Below are 22,984 nucleotides of genomic sequence, written 5' to 3'. Positions count from 1 at the left end.
TGGTTGATGTTCTGTGACGCTGCGCTCTGATTGGCTGGCGTTCTGTGACGCTGCGCTCTCATTGGCTGGTGTTCTGTGACGCTGCGCTCTCATTGGTTGATGTTCTGTGACGCTCCGCTCTCACTGGCTGCTCAAAACAAATAAATAAATGAATGAAAAAAAGTCTGTTTTATTTAAAATCATGACTTCCTGGTGCTCTTTAAGGCTAAAAACCCAGAAAAAGACTGTTCTAGGTAACTTGTAAATGCCCATGTTCCTGTGAGTTTCATAAAAGAAGCCTCAAATCATCGCAACTTTCACCACAATTTTTGGAAAAGCTGCCGCAAAATCAGACATTTCAGGCCACAACAATAAAAAAAAATCCCACGAAATCCTGGAGGGACTGAGTTTTATACATGTACATTTCACAATTTATTCAGATAGTACTTGCTCTACAGTTTCTCTTCTATTTCATTTTTTGAGAAACTCTGGTAGCTTGATTCTGTGGGAACCAGACACTAAGATAATGTTCCCTCTGTGGGCTCCATCCACGGCTGCACTCTCATATTCACACCTATGGACAATTTAGATGAACCAAGTCACCTATCAGTGCATGTGTTTGGATGGTGGCAGGAAGCCGGAGTACTGTACTGGTTTAAATAACACTGTGATCTGAAGAGAAAAGTGATGTTTGAGACTCCCTGGGTGGGGGGGGTTAAAGGTTGACTTTGCTTAAAAGAAGAATTCTACACTCAACTCATCCAGGTAAAATGAAATCAAATGCATAGGAGAAGGATGAAAACTGTAATCTGAAAAGTAACTAAAGCTAATATAGCAGGGGTGTCACACTCATTTTAGTTCAGGGACCACATTCAGCCTGATTTGATCTCCAGTGGGCCGGACCAGTAAAAAAAATTACAGTGAAAAAAGTAAAATTATATTATGATCAGGTTTACATCCACAAAATTTCCTTAAAAATTTGAATAACATCAACAACTTGAATTGTCTTAAGAAAAACAAGTACAATTTTAACAATATTCTGCCTCAGTTTATCATTTACACATGAGCATTACAATCGCAAAGATTTAGTAACAGGCAGAATATTGGTCAAATTGCATTTATTTTTCTTAAGACATTGCTGTTTGTTCATATTTATTCAGGTTATTCACATTTTTTGTAAAAGGATAGTTTGGTAATGTAAACATTTTCATGTAATTTTACTTTTTTCACTAAAAGATAAAATCTGCAGTTGTCATTATGATCCTATTTTACTGGTCTGACCCAGTTGAGATCTAATTAGTCTGTATGTGGAACCTGAATTAAAATGATTTTTACACTGATTGTAAATTTCTTCAGTGTAATTTCTGCATTTCACCAATTCATCCTATGGGCCGGGTTTGGCCCCCGGGCCGCATGTTTGACACCTGTGTAATATAGTAAAAGTACATTTAACTGTGACGCAGTGAAGTACAGAATTACACATAAATATTCAAAGTAGTACTTAATATTTGTTTGTGTACCTAAGTTGAAGTATTGTACTTAAATCATACACAACTTATTCCACCAGAGTTTCTTGCGTACAAACCTGATCCTTTTTTTAAATTTGCAGCTGGTATAAGAAGAAAAACCACAGTGACACATGAGGTTCTATAAAACATAATGCTGTGCGGTCCAAACAGCATAGTTTTATTGCTCAGCTTTCTGCAGGGGTACAAGAAGTTTATGACTCTGCTTCTTTATTGTCCTTACGTACAGGTGTCAGTTACAAGCTCACAGAGCAGCTGATGTGAAAAACTATGAACACATGAACTGTAATAATAAATACAAAAACAGGTAGAAATAAAACACGGTGCGCTTTAAAAAAAAAAAAAAAAATCTAAGACTTTTTTCTGTTTTCCTGTATTCAATCAAAAGTCATTCACACACAGACACACAGAACTTTGCACATAAACCTGTAAATGCATATTTTATGTGTTGGGAAGGACTTACATGGTTTGTGACCGATCAAACCATCAAATGAAACTAGACGCCACGAGTGATGAGATTACAGCCTGCATTCGACGCCGTCTTATCTTCTATTTGATCATAGCCGACTACATTTTCCATCAGACAGGACTAAAAATCACGTCACTACAGGCTTTAATGGTGAAAAATGTTTTGTTTTTATTTTTTTTTTTGTTTTGTTTTTTTTTTAAGCCGTCGCTAATGTCCGGGGGTTTCTGATTTCCCCTCGTCTGGAAGCACCGGAGAACCACCCAGAGAACAACAAAGAGCAGAAGCAGACTGTGGACAAACATATATGGATGTGTGTGCATATTAAGAATGTGTCTGGTTTATATATGTATCTACACTTAAAAAAAAAGAAAAAAAGAATCAGTCAGTCCATTAACTATTTGGTAAATAGAAGAGAGTGTCTGATTATGACTTGGAGCCCAAGTACATATGCATAATGTGTGCCAAAAAAAAGACAAAAAAAAAAACATCTTTATACATTTCATTTCTGCCTTGAATAAAATCAAATACATTTTTCTTTAACTGTACACTTTAACTGTAAGACGACTCTGCTTTGTCTCATGAACACAAAAGGAAAACATTAAATGAGTATCAGCATCATGGTTGCAAATAAACACAGGCAGTCCATATATTAATTAAAAAAAAAATTTTTTTTTTAATTTTTAAAAAAAGGACATTTATAGGATTTTTCCCCCTAAATTTGAGAGTTTATTACAAGTGATAACTGTGAATAAATAGGTTTTTATCTTCTACAGATGAGGGTTACGGTGCTCATTAATGCTGCAGGGGTTTTTCATTTGGTTGAACGTTTTCATTGCATTGTGTGCGATATTTGTGGCTCCAACAGCAGTCGGTCCGTTTCTTCACATGTACATAAAGGCCGAAAGATATTTATGGATTTGTGGGAATAATAAAGGTTTGTTCCTGGATGATGAGGTGGAAAGTGGCCTGAATCGAGATCGCTGCTTCCTCTAGTGATTGAAAATGCTGTTTATTTGTTGTAATATATTAATTGTGAAGATTTATCCTGCGAATTGAAGAAATGATGCATAATAACATCTTTGCAATTGCAGTTTTTGTTACTGTTGCACTGACAAGGAAAAATGCATGTCTTCATGTGGCAAAAACAAAAAAAAATAATAAATAAATAAACCACCAAACAGAACTACACCTCCACCGACAACTTGCTAATCGACTGTGCATGAAATCATTTTCGTTTGCAACCAGATCTGCAAAAACGTGTGCTCTTATGAGGGAAGAAAATCATGTTTACACCCTAGACATACTTTTTTAGGATTTCCCACTAAAACCAGTTTAAACCCTCATCACATAACAGCCCAATTGTTCAAAAAAAAACCTACCAAAAAACAACAAAACCAAAAAGGACAACTTCACCTGAGAATGCAAAGAGGTCTTTGACAGACACCAACATGCTTGCATTTGAACTGAAACAGAAAGATCAAGCAACAATATACAAAATAGCTATGTATTTGTACATATATACTCAAAATTACAGGTGTATATATACTTTTTTTTTACTCTGTATATTACTAATGTAGTTGTATAGCAAATGAAACGTGATATACTCAATCTAACATGAAGAAAGCACTCATCACTGCTCAGTTTTTAAAGTGCTCTAAAGTGACACGAAAGAAGAAAATACTTGTTTAAACCGATGCTGTGACTGAAAAAACAAACAAAAAAAACCAACGCCTGCCTTGAGTAGCTCCCCCCCCCCCCCCCCCCCAAAAAAAAATCAAGCCTGGTCTTATGTATATTTGGACATCGTTCTTCTGCATCTGATCTGACAGGAACGGTGTTGGGTTTGGATAAAAATGCACACACGCACGCACGCACGCACGCACGCACACACACGAGTAAAAACTGCGCTGAAGACACTAAGTGTGAGAAAAGGAAGACGAACCAGCCAGGCTTCAATGGTGAGGTTCAAACAGCTCTGCAGCATCGAATACAGGAGATTGTGCTCGTTGAGACGCAGGGTCAGTCATCTACAAGCTGTGTTTGCATACACACACACACACACACACACACTCCTTTACACGAGCTGTGGCCACACAGTGCAGCGTATTCAGGACAATACCTTCTTTATCACCAGAGTCGGTCGCTCATCTTTAAAAGAAAAAATAAATAGGGAGAAAAAAAAAAAAAAAACACCACAAGCTCGCCACAAAACATCAGACCTACGACGAGTCATTCTGCGAGTTCCATTTCAAAATGATACAGCATCCGCTTTTACAGGTACAAAATGACTGCTGGTATGAAAACGATATTCTACTCTAAGGACTCACAGAAATGACTGACTTTTTTTTTTCCTAAAATTAACCATTTTGGAATGAAACCCTCCAGATATCAAAGCGGTAACACTGAGGTAGGATGAATTTGTGGCGCTCCAACAAGATGAAGCTCACCAACTCTGCAGCCGTCAGGGTTGGAAGGTGTGTTTGCTGAGGTTCAAATGGCTACTAAGGGCAAGACGTGGCTACCTGCAGAACAAACGCATGTGTTTCAGATTCAGTAGCATGACGAGGATCGATTCAGCTTCGACTGCAAAACTAAATAGTGACGTGTGTCAAAGATGCTTAGGGATGAATTTAGATTTTTTTTTTTTTTAAAAAGGTGTTGAGTTGTGTCTAAGATGACCAGACTGAGCCAGTCGTTTCCACCGAGGGACTTTTTCTGACAAAAACTGCCCACTTAAATAACGATGATACAGACCTAAATGACTACAAGAACGCTGCAGCTCTGCATTTCAGTGTTAGTCACAAGAACTGCACCAAAAGAATAAAAAAAAAAAAAACTATACAATAATAAGACAGCGGGTTGACTGTAGCAGCTGTTCACACACATATCGATAATGGAAGAATGTGGAGAGCACTGAGGAGGAAGACTGCAGGATGGTCCAGGAGGCTCCAACTGAGCCCGTCTGCACTGACAGTGATCGTCCGAGTCCTGCACAGTTACACATGCGCACCCACCCACACACACACACACACACACACCGTCCACCAAATCCCTCACTCCACCGCGAAGCCGCAGGTCTCCTCGATCGCTGTCAGCAGCTTGTCATATAGCTTGTCGTAGCTCTCGTAGGGTGGAATGTCGATCCGATTAAAGCTAGAGGAAAAAAAAAACCAAAAAGACAGAATAAATACTAATAATGTGGCTGGACTTGCCTAATGGATGTGGTTCCAACATTAGCATGTATCCAGAATACAGGGCAGTTGTTCAAGCTGATGTAATATTAAACTATAAAGCCACCGTTCCATTTCAGCATATTGTCATTCAAGGGGTCTGAAAGGAAACAAGACTTCTGCACCTACACTTTCACTGGGTTTTCATGCTAAAAAAATAGAAAATCTACCCCTTTCTAATTTCTATAATCACAGGTGTTTTTTGACAAGTAGTGTATTAAACTGACAGCTGGAGTTAAACCCCGGGCCATTTGTTTCCCGTTGGAATCATTTCACTGTAACAAAAACAATAGATTAGTCGATAGCTAAGCTTCATTCAAATCCTCCTGAGACTCAGGAAAGTAAAAGTTTGGCTTTTTTTTTTGTTACATTAAATAATTACCTTGATTGGAAAAAGCATAATGCAACGTGTTTTTCAGACACATTCATTTATTATTTTTACCCTCCGCCCTTGCCACAGGGTATTGTTATCAGTGTGTCTTCCGTCCGTATGTGCAAAAACTTTGGTGTGGACTGAAGGCCGAGGGTTTTCAAGTGCGGACATGTTATGTTTTTTTATGGAATGCCCTTTGCAGTGGACAGTATTTTTCCACAGTAAAGCTGTGAAAGTTTTGTTCCCTCGACAGGACAAAAATGCATTGCTGGGTCTCATGAGGATATCAATCCAAAACAAAGCTCACAATCATCACTTCATAATGTGACCTCTGTTTTCGCTCTTCTTTGTGTTGTTCAGTGAGATTTAATGACAGAGAAATAATACCTGTACTGTTGGAGCTGCTTAGCCTTAGCTTAGCAAAGTTTGTCATGTTGGTCTGTTGTTTTACAAAAGTATTCATGTCATGCGCTGGTCTCTGACTGTTCAACTGATTTAAATGTTCGCTCATCTAAGTGTTTGTTTTTTGAATTTTCTTGTTTTCCAGATGTCGGATCTGTTGAGCTTTTAGCTGACGTTCATCGGGTTACATGGATGTATAGGTTGCTACAGCCCCCCCACCCCCACCCCCACCCCCCTACCCCCCCACAAGAAGACAGAGCTCCAGGGAGAACAAGCATATTTTCAAATTCTGGCGTTTTCATCCCTCAATTTCAGCTCCTGCATCTTTAAAATATGATGCAGAGGTGAAATATACAAAGTAAACAAACGCCACATTAAATAAACTGTGAATAACACACATAACCTATACTACTACACTTCAGGTTGATTTTAAATCCAAGTCAGTAGTGAACTGTGTTCAGCTGCTGGTGAGTGTGTAGGTATCTGGCTTTTAACATAAAACACACATAAAATGTATTTGTAGAGTTAAAATTAAATGAACATGTAAAAGTCATTTTCAAATGAGAGCTCCTTGCTGTTTTTAGTCATGTTTGAGCTGAACGCTGATACTTGGTTGGTGTCTCTGCAGTGACTTTGGCTAAATGTGACCTTATCTGTGTAAAATGTCTTTTTGTCTACATGCTTGTGTGTGAAATCATTTGTGTGTCCAGGTGCACATAACACACACCAGGTATGGGCTTTGGGTAGATTGTTGGTGTTGGCATCAATCTGATGGATGGTGAAGAGTCTGGGCCCTGCAGCACCTGCAATCAAAACACAAAGACGGTCAGTATAAGATTACTCACTGCTAAACTACTTGTGCTTTTTAGCCGACTAACTTCTCCCACTTACAATGCGAGCTCTGTGTCTTAGTAGTACAACTAAACATGCTTCCAAAATTGCTGTTTTCTTTGTGCTTTCTTGGCCTCTAACAACACATTCCACACATAATAGTAGTCATATCCCTCCTATGAACTACAATATTTTAACTCTAACAATCGAATCAGTCTTACCCGTATGAACACACAAGCCCTTTTATTTTAAAACATGGAAAGAAAACAGTAGTCTGCTAAAATTTCCTTAGGGCCATGAGTGGCCATTTTTGTCAAAAAAAAAAAAGTTGCAAGAAATGCATAGAACTGTGTTGAAATAATGCTAATACATTTGTGCACAGACTACTGATATTATTTGACAGTGGAAGCTAGATTTTTAGAAATACTGAATTTTGAATAGCACGTGTATGTGAAAACTTTTGCTGGTGGACAGACGTGACATTACCCATGATGATCTGGTCAGTACCAGTACTTCATTAGTAATAAACTTATATACTTACTATTGCTAATTCTCCTCTTATTCATAAATGTTAGTATTGTGGATCTAAAACAATAACAGCTGACACAAAAACACAAAATGTGGCAGTGGACGGATGTGACATGGTTGTTACAGATCCCATCATACTGATGCTCGGCAGCCATGTCACCATTTCCACAAATGATCCCTGTGCAAAAACTAGCATCATAATTATTTACTGTATAGTTTATCATCATACTAAAGAGTAAATAACAATATAGAATTGTTATTTCTTTGTAAAAATGCTTATTATTAGAAAACTGTTGATTTAAAAAGTGACGTGTGACATTCTTAATGTATGTATTGGCGTAACATAAGCAGGATGGATCAGCACCATACTCCATATTGCAACCTGTAAAAATAAAACATGTGATATGTAGGATATAATCTGGGAAGAAAAACTGGGGAATCTAAAAGAATAGAATATTTGTTTTTCAGGTTAATTTAGTTAAAATATAACTTGGCCATTTGTGACATGAAAATATAGCATTAATTGTGATGAAATTGGACATTTTTGAGCTGAAAACATAGTTTATATGACCATCAACATGTTGCAACAGAACTGAAATCCTGTAAATTTGCATAACTTGCATTTACCAACACAAAGTTCCTTTTGGAATTGACATATTGATTTCTTATGCACAAAGACATAAATAAGACCTCTAAGCAAATTTTAGCCGTGGTATGTTTGACAGTTTCTGCCCGTCAGTACTGAGACCTAAACACAGTGAGTCATTGAAGGACCTTGTAAAGCTTTGAAGCCTTGCAGTGGGACTCTGGATGACCCGGTCACAAACTGCAGCAGCCGGGCCCTCCTCTCCTCATCAAACGACTCCACAGCTTTCCAAAACCACTTGACGATGTTGCTGTCGGGGGTGCAGTGCTTCAGACGGGTGTTGGACTTCCAGTCAGAGATGTCGATCTTTCCCAGTCCACACACAATCAGCTGAAAGTACAGACCAAACATCGAAGTCAATGTGCGACATTCCTCTGTGAAGATGTACCAGGGTTGCTTTCAACTGAGCACGTCGTACCTCCAGTTCCTTCTCGTCGAAGGCTTTGAGCAGGTGCTGTGGGATAACCTCGTTGAAGCCTTTCTGCAGGGCCAAAAACTGAGCCTCGATGCCATGCAGGAAACGCCAGTTCACATATAATCTGGAAGGAAACAGAGGTGCACAGAAAACGCAATCAGAGGGAGTTTGCTGTTATTTTACTAGTCTTGGTCCAGGTAATACCTAAGATTTTACCTGGGATTCAAAAAGGGATTTCCATCTCTAATCAAACACTACAACCTCATCATTTTGACTGTATTTAAAGCTCAAATCACAGGTAATTAAAGCTGCCAAAAAAAAAAAAAAAAAAAAAAAAAGAACTATAGCCCTTTTTTTGGGATTTTGAAAAACCTCCAGTGAAATTACTCAGTTAAAAAAACTTTCCTTCAATCCTAAACTTTCACTGTAAAAAGTCCCTAGTTGGGGGGGTAGGACTTTTCAGATTCCCTGGAATTCTTGAGGGACTGTGGGATTTTTTTTTCAAATAAATTTCCAGGAACTTTGAGGCACCACAACGATTACCATGAATCATTTTAAACAGGTAAATAACTTCCTGGTAATAAAAATTCCTGGGAATGTTGTTAGAAAAGGGGCAAGGATGGACATCTGCAGGTTCGACTTGTTTACTTGTGTTGTTGTCCTATCCCTGTGTGTGGGTCCCTGTCCATACCTGACATACTCCTTCTTGGTGTCCTCTGAAACTGGGAGGCTCTTGCCGTTGGGTTTGAGCTCGTGTTGAATGATTTCTCCGTATGCGTTGTGCTCTACGCAGAATGTGTGGTCCAGGACGCCTGTGATGTCGTTGTCCCTGAGCAGGAGGAGGACAGGATCGAGAGAGAGGTTGCATTTTACTAAAACATTAATTAGCACTCACTGTTAGAAAATAGGGGTCTATTTATTTCATTGCTCTATCAAAGATTTCACTTCAAAGTTTCAAAGCTTAGCCTTATGTTTTACTGAGATTATCTGGGAACTTATATAATTACTTGATTTCTCTTAACACCATCTCTATAACCTTCACACAGTCAATAATGAATTTGCAGTAATAGCTAAATAACAGGAATAACAGAGGATGAAATTATTATAGGAAACATTTACATTTTTATGGTCACATAAAGACAAGGTACATGTGTAAAAACAACATATCTGCACTAAAGATGCAAGAAATGGACAAAACCAGAAAACATGTTTCAGTTTTTCTGGCAGCAGAGGGCACCACAATCACTGAAATGACTAACTTCAGTGTATGTGCACACTCTTATTTTTTGTTTTTGACATGCTTTATTTCCACAGCCCACCTGCAACAACTTTGTTGACAAACTCTCATTGTTCATTTGTTAGGGTTGTTCTGCAACTGTACAGTCCCCAAGCCAGTGTAAAGTTACATGTACAGTAAGAAATTCATTTGGAGGAATAAAAGTCTTACAGGATCCAGACGAGGCTGTTGTGGAGATCAGGGTCAACGGACTCCATATCATCCAGTGTGATCGGTTTTCCTAGCAGCTGTTTGTAAAAGGGCAGCGTGAAGCCTCCGTCAATGTAGTGGCCGTGGAAAACTGCCATACCCATGATACGACCCACAAAGTGGAAATACGACAGGTGCTCCTGCAGATCAGATCAAACAGGACTATTAGAATGACAGCATTTATACACATGATCTTTGTTTTTTAAGCAAATGCATTAGTTCTGACTGTAATAACAACACTAAAACCTTAGGATTAATACTCAGGCAAATTCTCATCTTGTTTTTTTTTTTTTTTTAAAGACAATACAAGACAGTTACATTTTGGAAAAACCTGATTCAGTGCGTTAACATTCCAAATTTATGCAACTTCTTAAAGTATTCTCAAATACATCAGTTAATCGGTTAGTTGCCATTTCTTAATTGCATGTTCATTTTATATGACATCACAGGGCTGTTTTTGTCTTTTCAGATTTCTGCCTGGATGCATAAGTGATAAGTTGTGCGTATAAAACTAATTAATTCCCACCGGGTTGACAGCAGAGTCAGGGTTAATCTGCAAAGTGTAGATGTCATCTCTGGAGTACTGGAACAGGCCGTAGTATGGGTTCAGCATCTCGTGGGACAGCAGGTATAGCCATTCCCTAAATATGAGCACAAGAACTGTTAAAAATGTACTTCGTGAAACTGAAAACCACAGAAAAATACATTTTATCCATTACCTTGCTACCCCGCCATAATCCAGTCCTTCCTCTCCTCTGAACTTGATCATCAGTCTTTTCCAGAGGTCTTTCGGGCGCATCTTCATCACCTGTCGATACGACTCCTACGATGTAACACATACCATGAATTAATGTTTCTCAGGGTACGAACAAGAAAAACAGGTGTTAATATCAAAGAGCGAACATCAACCCTTGACAACATGACTGAACTGGTTCCATGGAAACATATGAGGGGGCTTCAAAACGTTTGCGGAACAAGAACATAGCTTTGACATGGTTTAAATCGCATGGTCCTCAGTTTTACACAGATGGACTTAAAAGGCCTGCAGAAGTGTATTGACCTAAATGGAGCATATGTTGAAAAATAAACATAACTTAAACCGTTTTTTTTCCTAACTGTCCTTTTTCCACAAACTTTTTGAAGCCCCCTCATATTACTAACTAGTTTTGCTGGTTTGTTTATACACAGTGTGTGAAGAACCTCAAACCAAAGATTGTTTTTGGATACCACGTATGTATGTAGTTCCAGTAAAAAGCAAGGCAAACCTATTTGTGTAACACATTTCAGACACATAACTCATGGTGCTTCACATAAGGCATTAAAACATGGGCATAAAAACATTAAAACAAGAGGAACAGACAACAGAGTCAACGTTAACAGGTCTGAGAACTCATACTGCACATTCAAGCACTGTATGAACTCCTATTGATGTGCAAACTGTAGGTTTAGTCTTAAAACAAATAATATTTAATGATCTAAAGTGAAGTCTTAAAATGAAGTACTGATAAATAAAGATAAATAATATGAATAGTTCATTTTGATGGATTCTGCCCTCTTTCCTTTCATATGCCTTTCTACCCTGATGTGTTTTTTTTTCTTTTTACACAGCAAAAGATGGCATTAGGTGCTAGTAAAACACAGATATTTGAAAAGGCTTATTTGGACTTGTTAGTACTACAGTCGCGGTTTTGAGACTGGAGTTGTGGAGTCTTGAGTCTGCAGATGAAGTGTGTTCGACCACACAGCTCGGCTGCAGGCAACAGCTGAGACAGAGCTCAGGAATGTTTCCAGCTCTTCAACATACTGGCAAGAATCGAAAGTGAACAAAACGCTGAAAACGACCTCTGCATTAATAAGGAGTACATACTGAGGCTATACTTCAGGACAACAGCAGATAGGAAATCCCACTAGAATCACCATTAGTATTTGCGCACTAACACGCACACGTTGCCAGGAGTAAACTACAGCACTGGTTCCTGTTTAAAACCTCAAGCGGATCTACTGGGCTGCTTTTCACACTTCACTTTCCCCTTCCACAGCTGTCACGTCAAAGGGAGATGAAGTCATATTTTTCATTGCTCAACTTGTAGTTATGAAGTTATGTCTGGCCCTGAATACTTGCCACTGCTGCCTTCGCTCCTTTCCTCACCCTCTCCTTCCCACCCTCCCCATCTCTTTAGCTGCTGAAATCATCCAGAAAGAATGCCTTGCCTTGGTAGAACAAATGAATAAGAGAGCAAGAAGAAGAAGAGACGGAGGAGGAGAGAAAAAGAAAAAGAGAAGCAGTTTTTGTGGCGCAATGAAGGCAGTTCTTGTCTGCTTTTCTTTGGAAATTATACAGGGTTTCTGAGTACTGGGGTCTGTGCTGCCTCGGGCCATTTTCTGGTGCACATCGTAAACGCGGTGAAAAAATGCCAGTAAAATGCAGAGATCTGTGTTTCTGAGCATTCTGTTATTGTTGTTGTGGATATTTGGAGAATACATGTCAACATGTGATCATTTGCACCCCAGCTGATGAATTTTACCAAGATATGGTCGATGCACATCACACAAGTTCTGCATTGTAAACAATACATTGTGTTTACAGTTCGACAAGGTTTCAGCAGGTTCCATTATGAGTGCAGTTCTAGACATATTTTACCTCAGTCCTCGCAAAAAAAGTATATAGTTCATGAAGGAAAACCAGAGTTTTGTAATAATGGTGATGCTCATGTCAGTATAGATCATTGGCTTTATGCTTTCCAGACTTTCCATGAAAGTCTACAACATTTATACAGTAGGTGGGTGGTTGTGTTCAGGTAAATTCTGCCCAAACAGTATATATTAGTAGTTACTGGTTCAATGCTGTTCTGTTACAAATGTGTGTGTGTGTGTGTGTGTGTGTGTGTGTGTGTGTGTGTGTGTGTATATATAAACAGACAGAAAAGAAAGACTGACAGTAATGCAACTTTATAAAAGTCACATTAATAATACAATAAACCTTTAAGAACTCTCACAATAGAATTTAAGTCATTTTAGACAGTTCAGATTTTGTTTTGAAAGCAATGTTTTATGATGTAATGTTAAAGCCTATTTTGTGACAACCAAGCAAACCCCATATAAATCAAAGCTTCCAAAAGTTGTTAGGTCAGCATACTCCAGACAGTAGAAAGGGCCTAAAACCTGAATGACCTGAGAAAAAAGACTCAAGGACACACCACTAAAATGCCAGAATTTATAAATTACAATACTATTTCAAGTGCATTTTTATCATGCTGTTTGTGCAGTTTATTGTTAAACACTGATTTGTTATTCAGATGTAAACTTCTGTTTTACCTCAAAGATTTCTTCACGGCAGACCTCGATGCGACAGTGGCCGGCCTGGGGTTGTTGCTGTGACAGCTCCTGCCGCAGAATCTTCAGCTTCTGCACCAGGTCCCTCTTGTACTTGGGCACCGTCAGGCACTCGGCCTCTTCAGGCAGCTGAGCGGGGGACAGAGGCTGCTGAGGACCTCCGGGACCGACCTGCTCCTTCAGCTGACTCGGGTGACTGGACAGATAAAGGTGGATTGGAGGAGAAGGGGAGTGGAAGAAGTCAGTAGGAGATCAACAAGGTATGAAAGGGCAGAAGAGAAAAGACTTAACAGATGCATCATGTTGGGATGATTCATCATTGGTTCAATGGCAGAAGTGTATGGTTAGCCCTGGGCTGTTCTTTCCAAAGGGCAATTACCTTTTGGTGCATTACAACTGATATTTTTGTGCAGTGCTTTGACAACAGTGGATGTAATACAGACACACAAAGACAGAAGAAAAAGGGAAATGTCCTGCAGGGAATTCCCCATCCTGTACATCTCAAATATCTTCTAACCACTGAACTGGAGAGTTTTGTTATGAGTTCTGATATTTTCACTCTAGATTGCAAACTCCTTAGAAAGCAGGACTAAACAGAGCCTTACACAAGAAGCCAATCTGATCTAAACCTGTGGACAAGCTGGGCCTTTGACCAGACTTTTGGTAAACACCACCACCAGGAAAGACGGGGGGGTGGTGGTGGGGGGTGTGTGTGTAAGGCCTGAGTAAGCAGACTCAAAGCAAAAGAAAGAGAAAAGGGAAAAAATACACAAAGCAGAGCGGTGTAAGAGTTGCCGGTGCCACTGGGCAGTACATTTGGACAGATAAGTCAATGTTTTGCATCCATTACACAGCTGTGTTTCTTCGATTTCAACTCTTGTCCATCCCTAAGACATATTTACATCCCGACAGCCAAGCCTGATCTCTGGTAAGTACCCCTGCCCACCACAAACCACAGCTGGAACTTCCATCATACAACCATGAGAGCTGCCATCTTCCCTTATACTTTGAGGTGGAGGGGGCAATAAAACTCAACATTTCTGCAAACTTCCTGTTTTGTTTTTGTCAACGTGAGGCTGAAGATACTGCAAATGAGATGATAAATGTAGATTCCAGCCATCCCTCTGAGTTGAGATTTGCCTTGTTTTGCAGGATTGTGCTTTTTAGAAATGTGTTCATTCTTATTTATTTGACAGGGATCGGATTAGGATTGCAGCTGTGTACTATTTCAAGGTATAAAAATAAAAAATCTTACAGTGTCTGACGGGTATGTGCACTTGTAAGTTATTTATCTATTTTATCAATTCTAAAGTCAGGTTACTCTGTTAAATGTAATAATAATGAGAATAATGAGGAGAATAAAGTTCTATAACAACAACAATAATAGTAATAATAATAAAAATTACCACATTATTATTATTATTAAGTATAAACAAAATACAACCGATGCAGTGTATATAGAAGCTTAACTTGCAGATATTTTACACACCTTGTCCCTGGTACTTTTGAGAAGGAATACTAATAAGTCATAGAGGTTAAAATAATATTAAGTAAATATCACAAACACCAGACAAGCAAGCACACACTATAACACAGAATAACAAACCTGAAAATAAGATTAGACTGATGTAAACTTACAATCGCAAACAAAAAAAGAACAATAATTCCAACGCTCTATCAAAGTGTTGACACTTTTGTCTTTCTTTAAGGAATGAGAATCGTAATGAGAAATGTAACTCGCGGGAGGTTACTCTATAAAATACAATCTTTGCGAAGGTGAGCCACGGTCAGTATTCCCACTCTGGCCCGCTGCAGCCCTCAGTGTGGTGTTAGTGGTGGGATGCCTGGGTGGGCCTTGTAAAAACATAATCCATCCCTGCCTTCGACAGGACAGCGGCCCTCATTTTCCTGTGGGGAGACGCTGACTTAGCAGAGGGCCCCTTAAAAGAAGCCACTGTCCTCCGGTGGGAGTGGAGCATCGAGGCTGGTGTTGGCCAAACAAAGGCGGCACACCAAGAGGTCTGAATCGGTATAAAAAGGGAAGAAAGGCCTTCTAGCATAGCAGCACACAGCCACCCACTTATTCCGACACTCCTTGCACACTTGGGTTGTCTGGTTCAGAGGGTTGAAAAAGGCCTCATCTATTTGGGCTTTCCAAACTAAACGGGTGCAGTGTTTCACCAGTCTATCCCTGTATAATCAAGTCGGCTGCTATTTATTTTATTGGCAGGCGCTGGGGCTCCTAGCATGTCAAAGAAAGGGTAAGACTGGAGCAAAGCAGTCCTGAAAACCACTTTAGGAAGGAGGAAGGGAAGAAAAGATGGCCTTAAAACAAAATGGAATGAGTTGCTTTTGGCTGGAATGCTCAAGAACCATATAATAAAGCGTAATTTCAGCGCATTTTTTTTTCTTCTGAGGGCACAGCGTAATTAAAAATATGCTTCGACATAGTTCATCGTCTCTGGTTTCCAAATGGGACGAGCGCTGCAAATTTGATGGCAAATATAGAAAATACAAACACAGCAAAGCTGAAAATGTACCGAGCCAAAAGAGAAATGGTTCCTATTCCTGTGACAGCTTGGGAGAAATATGACAATTTGGGTGAAATATAAACTTTTAAACTCAATGTAAGAGCCAGAGGATTTTATTATTGTTATTCCTAGGTAGAAGGAGCAGGGGAAAAGGAGCCGGAGAACTGAAGGAATGAACGTTTGTAAAGGCTTGGATCACCTGCACCTGAACCTGAACCTGCAGAGTCATGAAAGGGCTTTATCGGCTGTGTGTGTGTGTGTGTGTGTTCAGAGAGCAAGTCCATGTGTGCCCGCAAGAGAAAGTACTGCTTTTCCATGGCAGCTTGCACAGGTGGGCTATAATGAGTGCTGAGTAGGTGTAGTGGTGTTAAAGCCACACAAGCCACCCTCTCTGCCCCCCACCCATCCCAGAGAATCAAAGGGCCCTTTATGTGTCCATCTGCTCCAAGTATCAGCTGGTGCCCTCCTCTTTACACTTACTGCCTAAAAAGCAGGAGAGGACAGAGAGATCGGCCAAACAACCACCAATGCCAACTCCACAGAACATTAAAAGTGTGAGCATGTGTGCAAAAAAGTATTTACGGGGGGAAACTGCCTATAGTGATCACATCTGTCCAGGTCAAGAAGGATTAAGAAAAGAGGACGATTATTGCAACTAAGGCTACAATCAGACAGCAGGTCTTAATACACAATCTGATTTTTTTGTGTGCTCATTCATATTACATATTAAATGCGACTTCTATCAGTTTTGAGTATGAACTGAATGCAACCCTGAAGTGACCCACATGTGCAAAAGAGGTCCTAATGTAATATGTGACCACGAAGGCATGCACAGTGTCTGCGGAAGTGACGCTCCTGGGACGCACAATTGTGACGTTTGTCGCATTTCAATGACGTAAAGGTCGGATAAATGTGACCTGGCCGTTCAGACTGAAGTCGCATTGCAAAATATCAGATAATATACCAAATATCAGATAATAGACCACATACGAAAGTGGCCTGGGTCAGATTTGAAAAAAATTGATTTGTGCTGTTCAAACTGTCTTTAACAGATCGGATACAGGTCACATATGGGCAAAAAAAAGTTGGATTTGGGCCACATTTGCCTGCAGTCTGAACACAGCCTTAAAGCAGAAACTAATCTAATTACTAATATCTATCTAACTACAATTGATTTGTTAAATGTTTTCTCAATCATCTATAAAATGGCAGAGAATGTCAAGATGATGTTACTGTCATACAGGAGTAAACAAATCAGTTAATACTCACTGTAAGGAAGCTAGAGGCAGAGAATTACTCAAAACAAATGAACTGGTTATCAGTTGATGACTAATCAACTGATAAAATGTTACAGCTCTATTTTAAGTGACCCTGAATTTGCCCTTCAGTTCCAATGCTTAGGTTAGCAGTGATGAGGATTGCAGTGAATAGATGAAGTGTTTTGGGGGGATATTTTGATACCTGTTATATTGGCACATGTATGTTGTGTGAAGAAATGCCCCATAACTAAAACTCTTGACTTCGACATGGGATAGCCCCCCCCCCCCCCCATTAGCTGCTCATCATTGTACTAAAACAAAGATAGGACTTGAACGCAGCATCAGCCGACTGTTACCTCAGCAGCCTCCTCCTGCAGTTTCTCAACCTCAGTGTTCTCTCTATTTTTAAATCCTTCAATCCAGTCAATGGAAACTTCTAAACTGTTCAGAATTGCTGCCAACTTTTCTCCCATTTTGCTCACCATGGGCTCAAGGAGGCATTACATGACCGGGCATTATCAATCCGCTCGACGAATGCAGCTTCAACCACGGGTGTTTTCTCCATGCACAATCATTTTCTATCCTTTTCCATTGACAGAAAACTTCACCAGCCTCAGCGTAAGCAGACTTCTTGATTGCCGTGAGCACATTATTTAAACAGCTTTTGTACAGGAATGATTCAGCTGTGCTTTGCATGTAACTGCAAACACATACCACTTGCTAAGTTCCTACATGTGCACATTTGCACCTGTTCCCTCGATACAGGAAGTACAGAAAACCAGCAGCAGTCAGACAGCGGTGATGTTACTGTCTACAGCCTAAAATATGTTGTTTCTGAAGACACTCAATAATACCACTGTGCAAACTGTTACAATCACAGAACACTCTGCTATGCTTGCTGCTTTCATTGGATTGGCATGCATAATTATCCAAGAAACAAATGCAGATGTTGCAGACAACTCTGTATACAAACGTAAACTATGATACTCATAAACAGAGCTGACTGTTAAAAAAAAAAAAATCTAATTTTTAAATCGACCATCTATGGCCCTATCAGCCCTGAAATAATACCATATGTGAGGTAGAAAGGTAAAGAGAATGTTAAATATTGCAGAGACTAAGGTTGTATAGACATATATAGGTATTGGTGATATATTGCAATTGCATATATGTTCATTCTTCACAGGTTAAACATACTACACACCCACAATTTACCAAATATAATCATCACGTCTTAAAACATCAATGCAAATGTTGATATAAATGTCATGAAGATTTATAAGTTGGTTGGGAAAATACCTACTGATGCCCACTAAACCTAAATTCAGTGCCAACTAAAAATACTTTAAGCAAACACTGATGTAATCTTTTAGACATATACTGCGTGCTGCAGTGAGGGAGGAAGTTAAGTACGTGAGAGACAGTGCGGCAGACCACAGTAATGTAGCTGTGTCTGACTCTCTGACAATTCAGTGCCTTCATCAGTCTGAGATCGACAGCATCAGACACGCTGAAACCATAATGTGTCCTGCTAGATCAGATGATGGAAATTCAGACTTTAGACTTGTATTTCAAGCACAAAAGGGCCTGAAAGTTCGCTTACTGTATAAAAAATGAAATTAAAAGCAATACATTTGATGGAGACAAAGACAGAAATGCTTCAACTGAACTGGGAAAAAAAGCTTAAACAGTAGAATGAAGTGACAATATTATGTTGACAAATCACTACAGAGCTTAGATAAAACTCCAAAGCCCTGACAGTCATCCTGTGTGACCACCCGGCATCAGTTTCCTGAAATAGAAACAAACTTTCATTATTTTATGTTTTACTTGCCAGCACTCTTTTCTATCATCAAGGCTGACAGCTCAGCTTGCAGTGAGTTTTTATTTTAAGTCAACAAATTGCTTTTTTTCAGTCTGTCTCCTGGTTTAATCAAAGCAAGTCTCTTCCCTGTAGCTGTAGCTGACCACCTTCGTTTTATTCTTTGCCAACTGCTGCATTTAATCTGTTTTGTGTGTGTCTGCAGGAACAACAACATTAAAGAGAGGAAGATGCACCCAAACAATAATGAAAATATCTTCCGGGGATACAATGGAAACAAAGAAAGAGACGAGCAACTGCTGCTCTTTTCTTTTCTTCTTTCATGACAAAATGTACTTTCTCTGCAGCATGCATACTTTGCTTTACAACTGCTTTCCACAGAAATAAAAAAAGAAACTGTCCAACTACACAAAGGTCTAAAGAATAAACAAAGATGGAAGTTTAAAAAAAAAAAAAAAAAAAAAACTTGCACTGCAACATAAGGCAGCAAACTAGCGTTGACATGCAACAGCCGACAACCACTACCTTCCTTCTCTCCAAACTGAGACAATGTCAATGCGATGTTTTATTTCATCAAGGTCAAGGTATGTGTACGTGCATTTGTGTGTGAGAATCTGTGCAGATGTTGGGTGAAATATTCCTAAATCCTGGCGTTTATAAAAGTCAGATGTTCTGACACTGAGCCAGCAGAGAGGCTGATAACTTTAACAGTTTTTGGAGCACAGCAGTAGGCGGAGAGCAGCAGAGGAGAGAGAAGGACGGAGGAGACGAGAGGAGGGGGGAGGTGTAGTGATGAGAGGATAAAAAGAAACGAACAAGGACAGTAGGATAGAGGAGAGATAAAACGTCACATAAGGCAGACTGAAGCTGTAACTTGGCACGCTCATGCAGACTAGTTCTACTGGTTTCTCTTTTTAACCTGAAACACTGCACGACCTGATAATGAGTTTTGAGAAAGGTTAGCACGCAGCAATGAAAAATGTCAGATTCCCAAACACTGCACATGTGTAGTCGGACTGTTGTCTCTCCATGTGGAGACAACTTAGGGTGTTTAGCACTCAGTATCTGCACAGTAAATGATTCAACATTATGTCTGTGCTATTGGGCCCATTTAGACACCCAATAAAACTGTTCTTGAGTCAAAGTGGAGAAGATGCTGCTCAGTTTGAAGAAACAGCTGCATTAAATCAGTCTACTCTAAAAACTGCTTTAAAAGAAGTACGGTTTTTAAATACATAAATATGCAAATACATAAGTCCTATTTAAATATAATACCCTGAGAGACACTTATGTACAATCATGCCCACTGGGTGTTAGGGACTCCAAATGTGGGAAGATCTTCTTTTATTGTATGCATTCAGAAACATTGAGCGCTCACCTTTGAATTTCTATGTTTATATTTGGCAATGTACAAAAAGCACATCTCAGCCTTATGAAGCTTGTTCTAATTAAGTTTTTATTAATCAGCACACACCATAAAAAGCAGAACCAGCAATCAAACCTTGTTAATTTTGACCTTTTCAGGGTTTTAAAACTTTGTCTGGACTCTCTCAAATCTCTCCTAATAAGGAGTCAGACGTGCTGCTAATGATGCTGCCTGGATAACATAGCTGAGCTTTAACTCACATCCAGAGGCAGTTCTGACACATATGGATACTATTTGACCAAATGACCATTTCTAGGGGTCCATTTCTGTTATTGCAAGAACGTCTGACTAAGAATTTGTACTAAAAACTGAAGAAAAAAACAAAACAGTGGCTACGAGAACGGGTGCTAAGCTAACAGCTGCTGTGCTACCACATGTTTGGTATTATTTTCCAGAGGTCGGCTTCACCAGGTCTCTGTACAGGCTTAGCAGCCTACGAGCTGAGCCTTAGTGGAGGCAGACTGCTGACAGAAAGCACAAACATACTGAAAGATGGACTGACAGCCCTCCCCCCGCTCCCCTCCCAAATGGGACAGTCAGTGTGTGTTAAACTTGAATAACATCCACACTAAGGAAGGTTACTCAAAATGCACACACAGGGCGGCTATTCCCCTGTGGAGAAGTATCACAGTCAGCATTTTCACTCGTGATAGTGCATCAGTATGTATGTGGGTGAAGCTTTGATTGACTAGCTGCTGAAACAGCTCTACATGACAGCTGGGGTGACTGTATGAAAATGTTTCCACCTGCGTAGTGGTTGACTTATTCACGTCATGTGTGTATGTCATAAAAAAATGTGCAAGTCTATGTATGCACATTTTCTGCATTGAAGTTCAAGCATGCACACATCTGACTGGAATCATGTCTGTGAGTGTATGTGGGTTACCTGAGGTTAGTGTTTTGGCTGTCCATGGCCACGCGGGATCCATTTGGACTTGGGCTGCTCGAGAAAACAGGAGGAGATGGAGAGAAAAAAAGAGGGAGAAATAGACAAAGAGAAGTGAAAAGGACATAAAAGAGTGAAGGATTGGAGCACAGAAAACAACAGGGGACAGGAAGAAAAAAAAAAGAGATATAGGACAGATAATGCAAAAGGAAGTGCAAAAGTATAAAAAGATGCAACATAGGACGACATAAAGGGAGAAGCACGAAAACAAGGACGACAGCAGAGGAAATAAGCGCAAGGGTCAGCCGTAAGAAACAACAACGTGATCCAAGGTACATGGACAAATACAAAGGCAGGAAATGAATTAAAAGACAAGAGTCAGTGAGAATTAAAGATAAAGGAAGATGGGAAAAGGCCATTGGCAAGAATATGAGACAGAGTAGGAAAGAGGACAAGGAAAATGGAACAAAAATTGAAGGTGTGATGACAGATGCAATAGCCAACAGTGATCATCTTACAGCAGACATTTTCACTACTAGTTCTGGATTCATGATTTAAGGCAGATTTGTCATTTCTTCACTTAGGTATTCCAGCATAATCTGAGTTAAAAAATACATCAGCTGTAAGTTCTAGAAACGGCTGTTGGATTCCTGTTAAATCTTGTCCATAACATATAAAAATGCATAAAATGGGAAAGCATGCACAACTGAACCACTGCCGGATTCTGGTCTTTTCCTTCCTTTCTTTTTTCAAGTACTTTGCCTTTATTCAAAGCTTGTTGGTATACATTAAGTCCAACGTTTTGTTTGAGATTATAGCAAGGTATCTGGGGCCTAATATTAACCAGTTAAAAAAAAACAACAAATCTGCTCTTAAGTCTTCTTTTACTGCTACTCTACTCTTTTACTACTTTTCTTTGTCTGTCTGTCCTCACTAGCCTCCATCATAAATGAAAGAGAATGAGTTGAAAGACATAAGTGGAAAATTCTCAATTTTAACAGTCGTTGAAAACACATATCTAACACTCCAAGTAGATGAACATCCTGCCCTGGGGTTTAAAATGACTCAAATGAATGATATGCTTACTTGAGTACAAGATGCAGGTTAGCAGACAATCGTGGGTCTGTGAATTGCGTTGTCCGATTGTTGTGGTCTACAAAGTAGACACGGCCTGTGGCGGTATTTCTGATCTCCCAGCCTGGCGGCAGGGGGCCCAGCTCCTCACAGTTCACATTACTCAGGTCCCTGAACGAAAGAATACAAACTTGAGTAACAATGATACTTCATTCTACACAACACCACTGGCTTTGCATTATACCATCACACTGAGTCCTTTTACTGCTCGAGGACTAGAGTACACCAGTGTGTAATTCAGTGGGCACCAGAGAGGGGCAAAGAGTGGAAGAATCCTTTACCCAATATGTTATTAATTAACACTAAAACCAATGTAAGAGCCTTGTCATTTTAATGGCTACACATTTCTACCACTGTACATAGCTTGGAGAACTGCTTTTCATTTAATATTCTTGCTTTTCTTCTAATTAGTAGTGGATAGAATACAGGAAATCAATTACCTAAGTCATGTGCAACAGCCCCCAGTCAGATATAAAAGGTGTTGTTAATTAATTAATTAATTTATATATATATATATATATATATATATATATATATATATATATATATATATATATGTGGCTGCAACCCCATATGCACCATGTTAACTGTGCTGCTACTGGTCTTAGTCAGGATGTACTCGTAAGACAGATAAAGGTTAAATAAAAATAAAGTAACATTCTTACAAGAGCAGGTGATATCTGTTTTTTAAAGTTAATGACAGCATTA

The 22,984-nt window shown here is 39.4% G+C and overlaps 1 protein-coding gene across 2 annotated transcripts in view; it reads right to left on the bottom strand.

The window, feature by feature from the left end:
• Positions 1–1,624: 1,624 nt before the first annotated feature.
• LOC115426077 (E3 ubiquitin-protein ligase SMURF2-like) overlaps positions 1,625–22,984 on the bottom strand; it is a 63,355-nt gene continuing 41,995 nt past the window's right edge. The window contains exons 10-21 of one of the 2 annotated variants that reach the window (XM_030144034.1): positions 22,229–22,387; positions 21,143–21,196; positions 13,201–13,414; positions 10,605–10,708; positions 10,412–10,526; positions 9,847–10,025; positions 9,091–9,228; positions 8,403–8,523; positions 8,113–8,314; positions 6,707–6,782; positions 4,993–5,127; positions 1,625–4,046 (exon numbers count right to left, since the gene is read on the bottom strand). In XM_030144034.1, the coding sequence (XP_029999894.1) occupies positions 5,028–5,127; positions 6,707–6,782; positions 8,113–8,314; positions 8,403–8,523; positions 9,091–9,228; positions 9,847–10,025; positions 10,412–10,526; positions 10,605–10,708; positions 13,201–13,414; positions 21,143–21,196; positions 22,229–22,387 (1,462 nt within the window). In that variant the 3' untranslated portion in view covers positions 1,625–4,046; positions 4,993–5,027. Of the gene's footprint in view, positions 5,128–6,706; positions 6,783–8,112; positions 8,315–8,402; positions 8,524–9,090; positions 9,229–9,846; positions 10,026–10,411; positions 10,527–10,604; positions 10,709–13,200; positions 13,415–21,142; positions 21,197–22,228; positions 22,388–22,984 lie in introns of both variants that reach the window. The other variant, XM_030144026.1, reaches the window with a different exon arrangement.

Source organism: Sphaeramia orbicularis, chromosome 1 (assembly GCF_902148855.1).
Source record: "Sphaeramia orbicularis chromosome 1, fSphaOr1.1, whole genome shotgun sequence".
NCBI classification, from domain to species: Eukaryota; Metazoa; Chordata; class Actinopteri; order Kurtiformes; family Apogonidae; genus Sphaeramia; species Sphaeramia orbicularis.
This window is presented reverse-complemented; position numbering and strand designations above follow the sequence as displayed.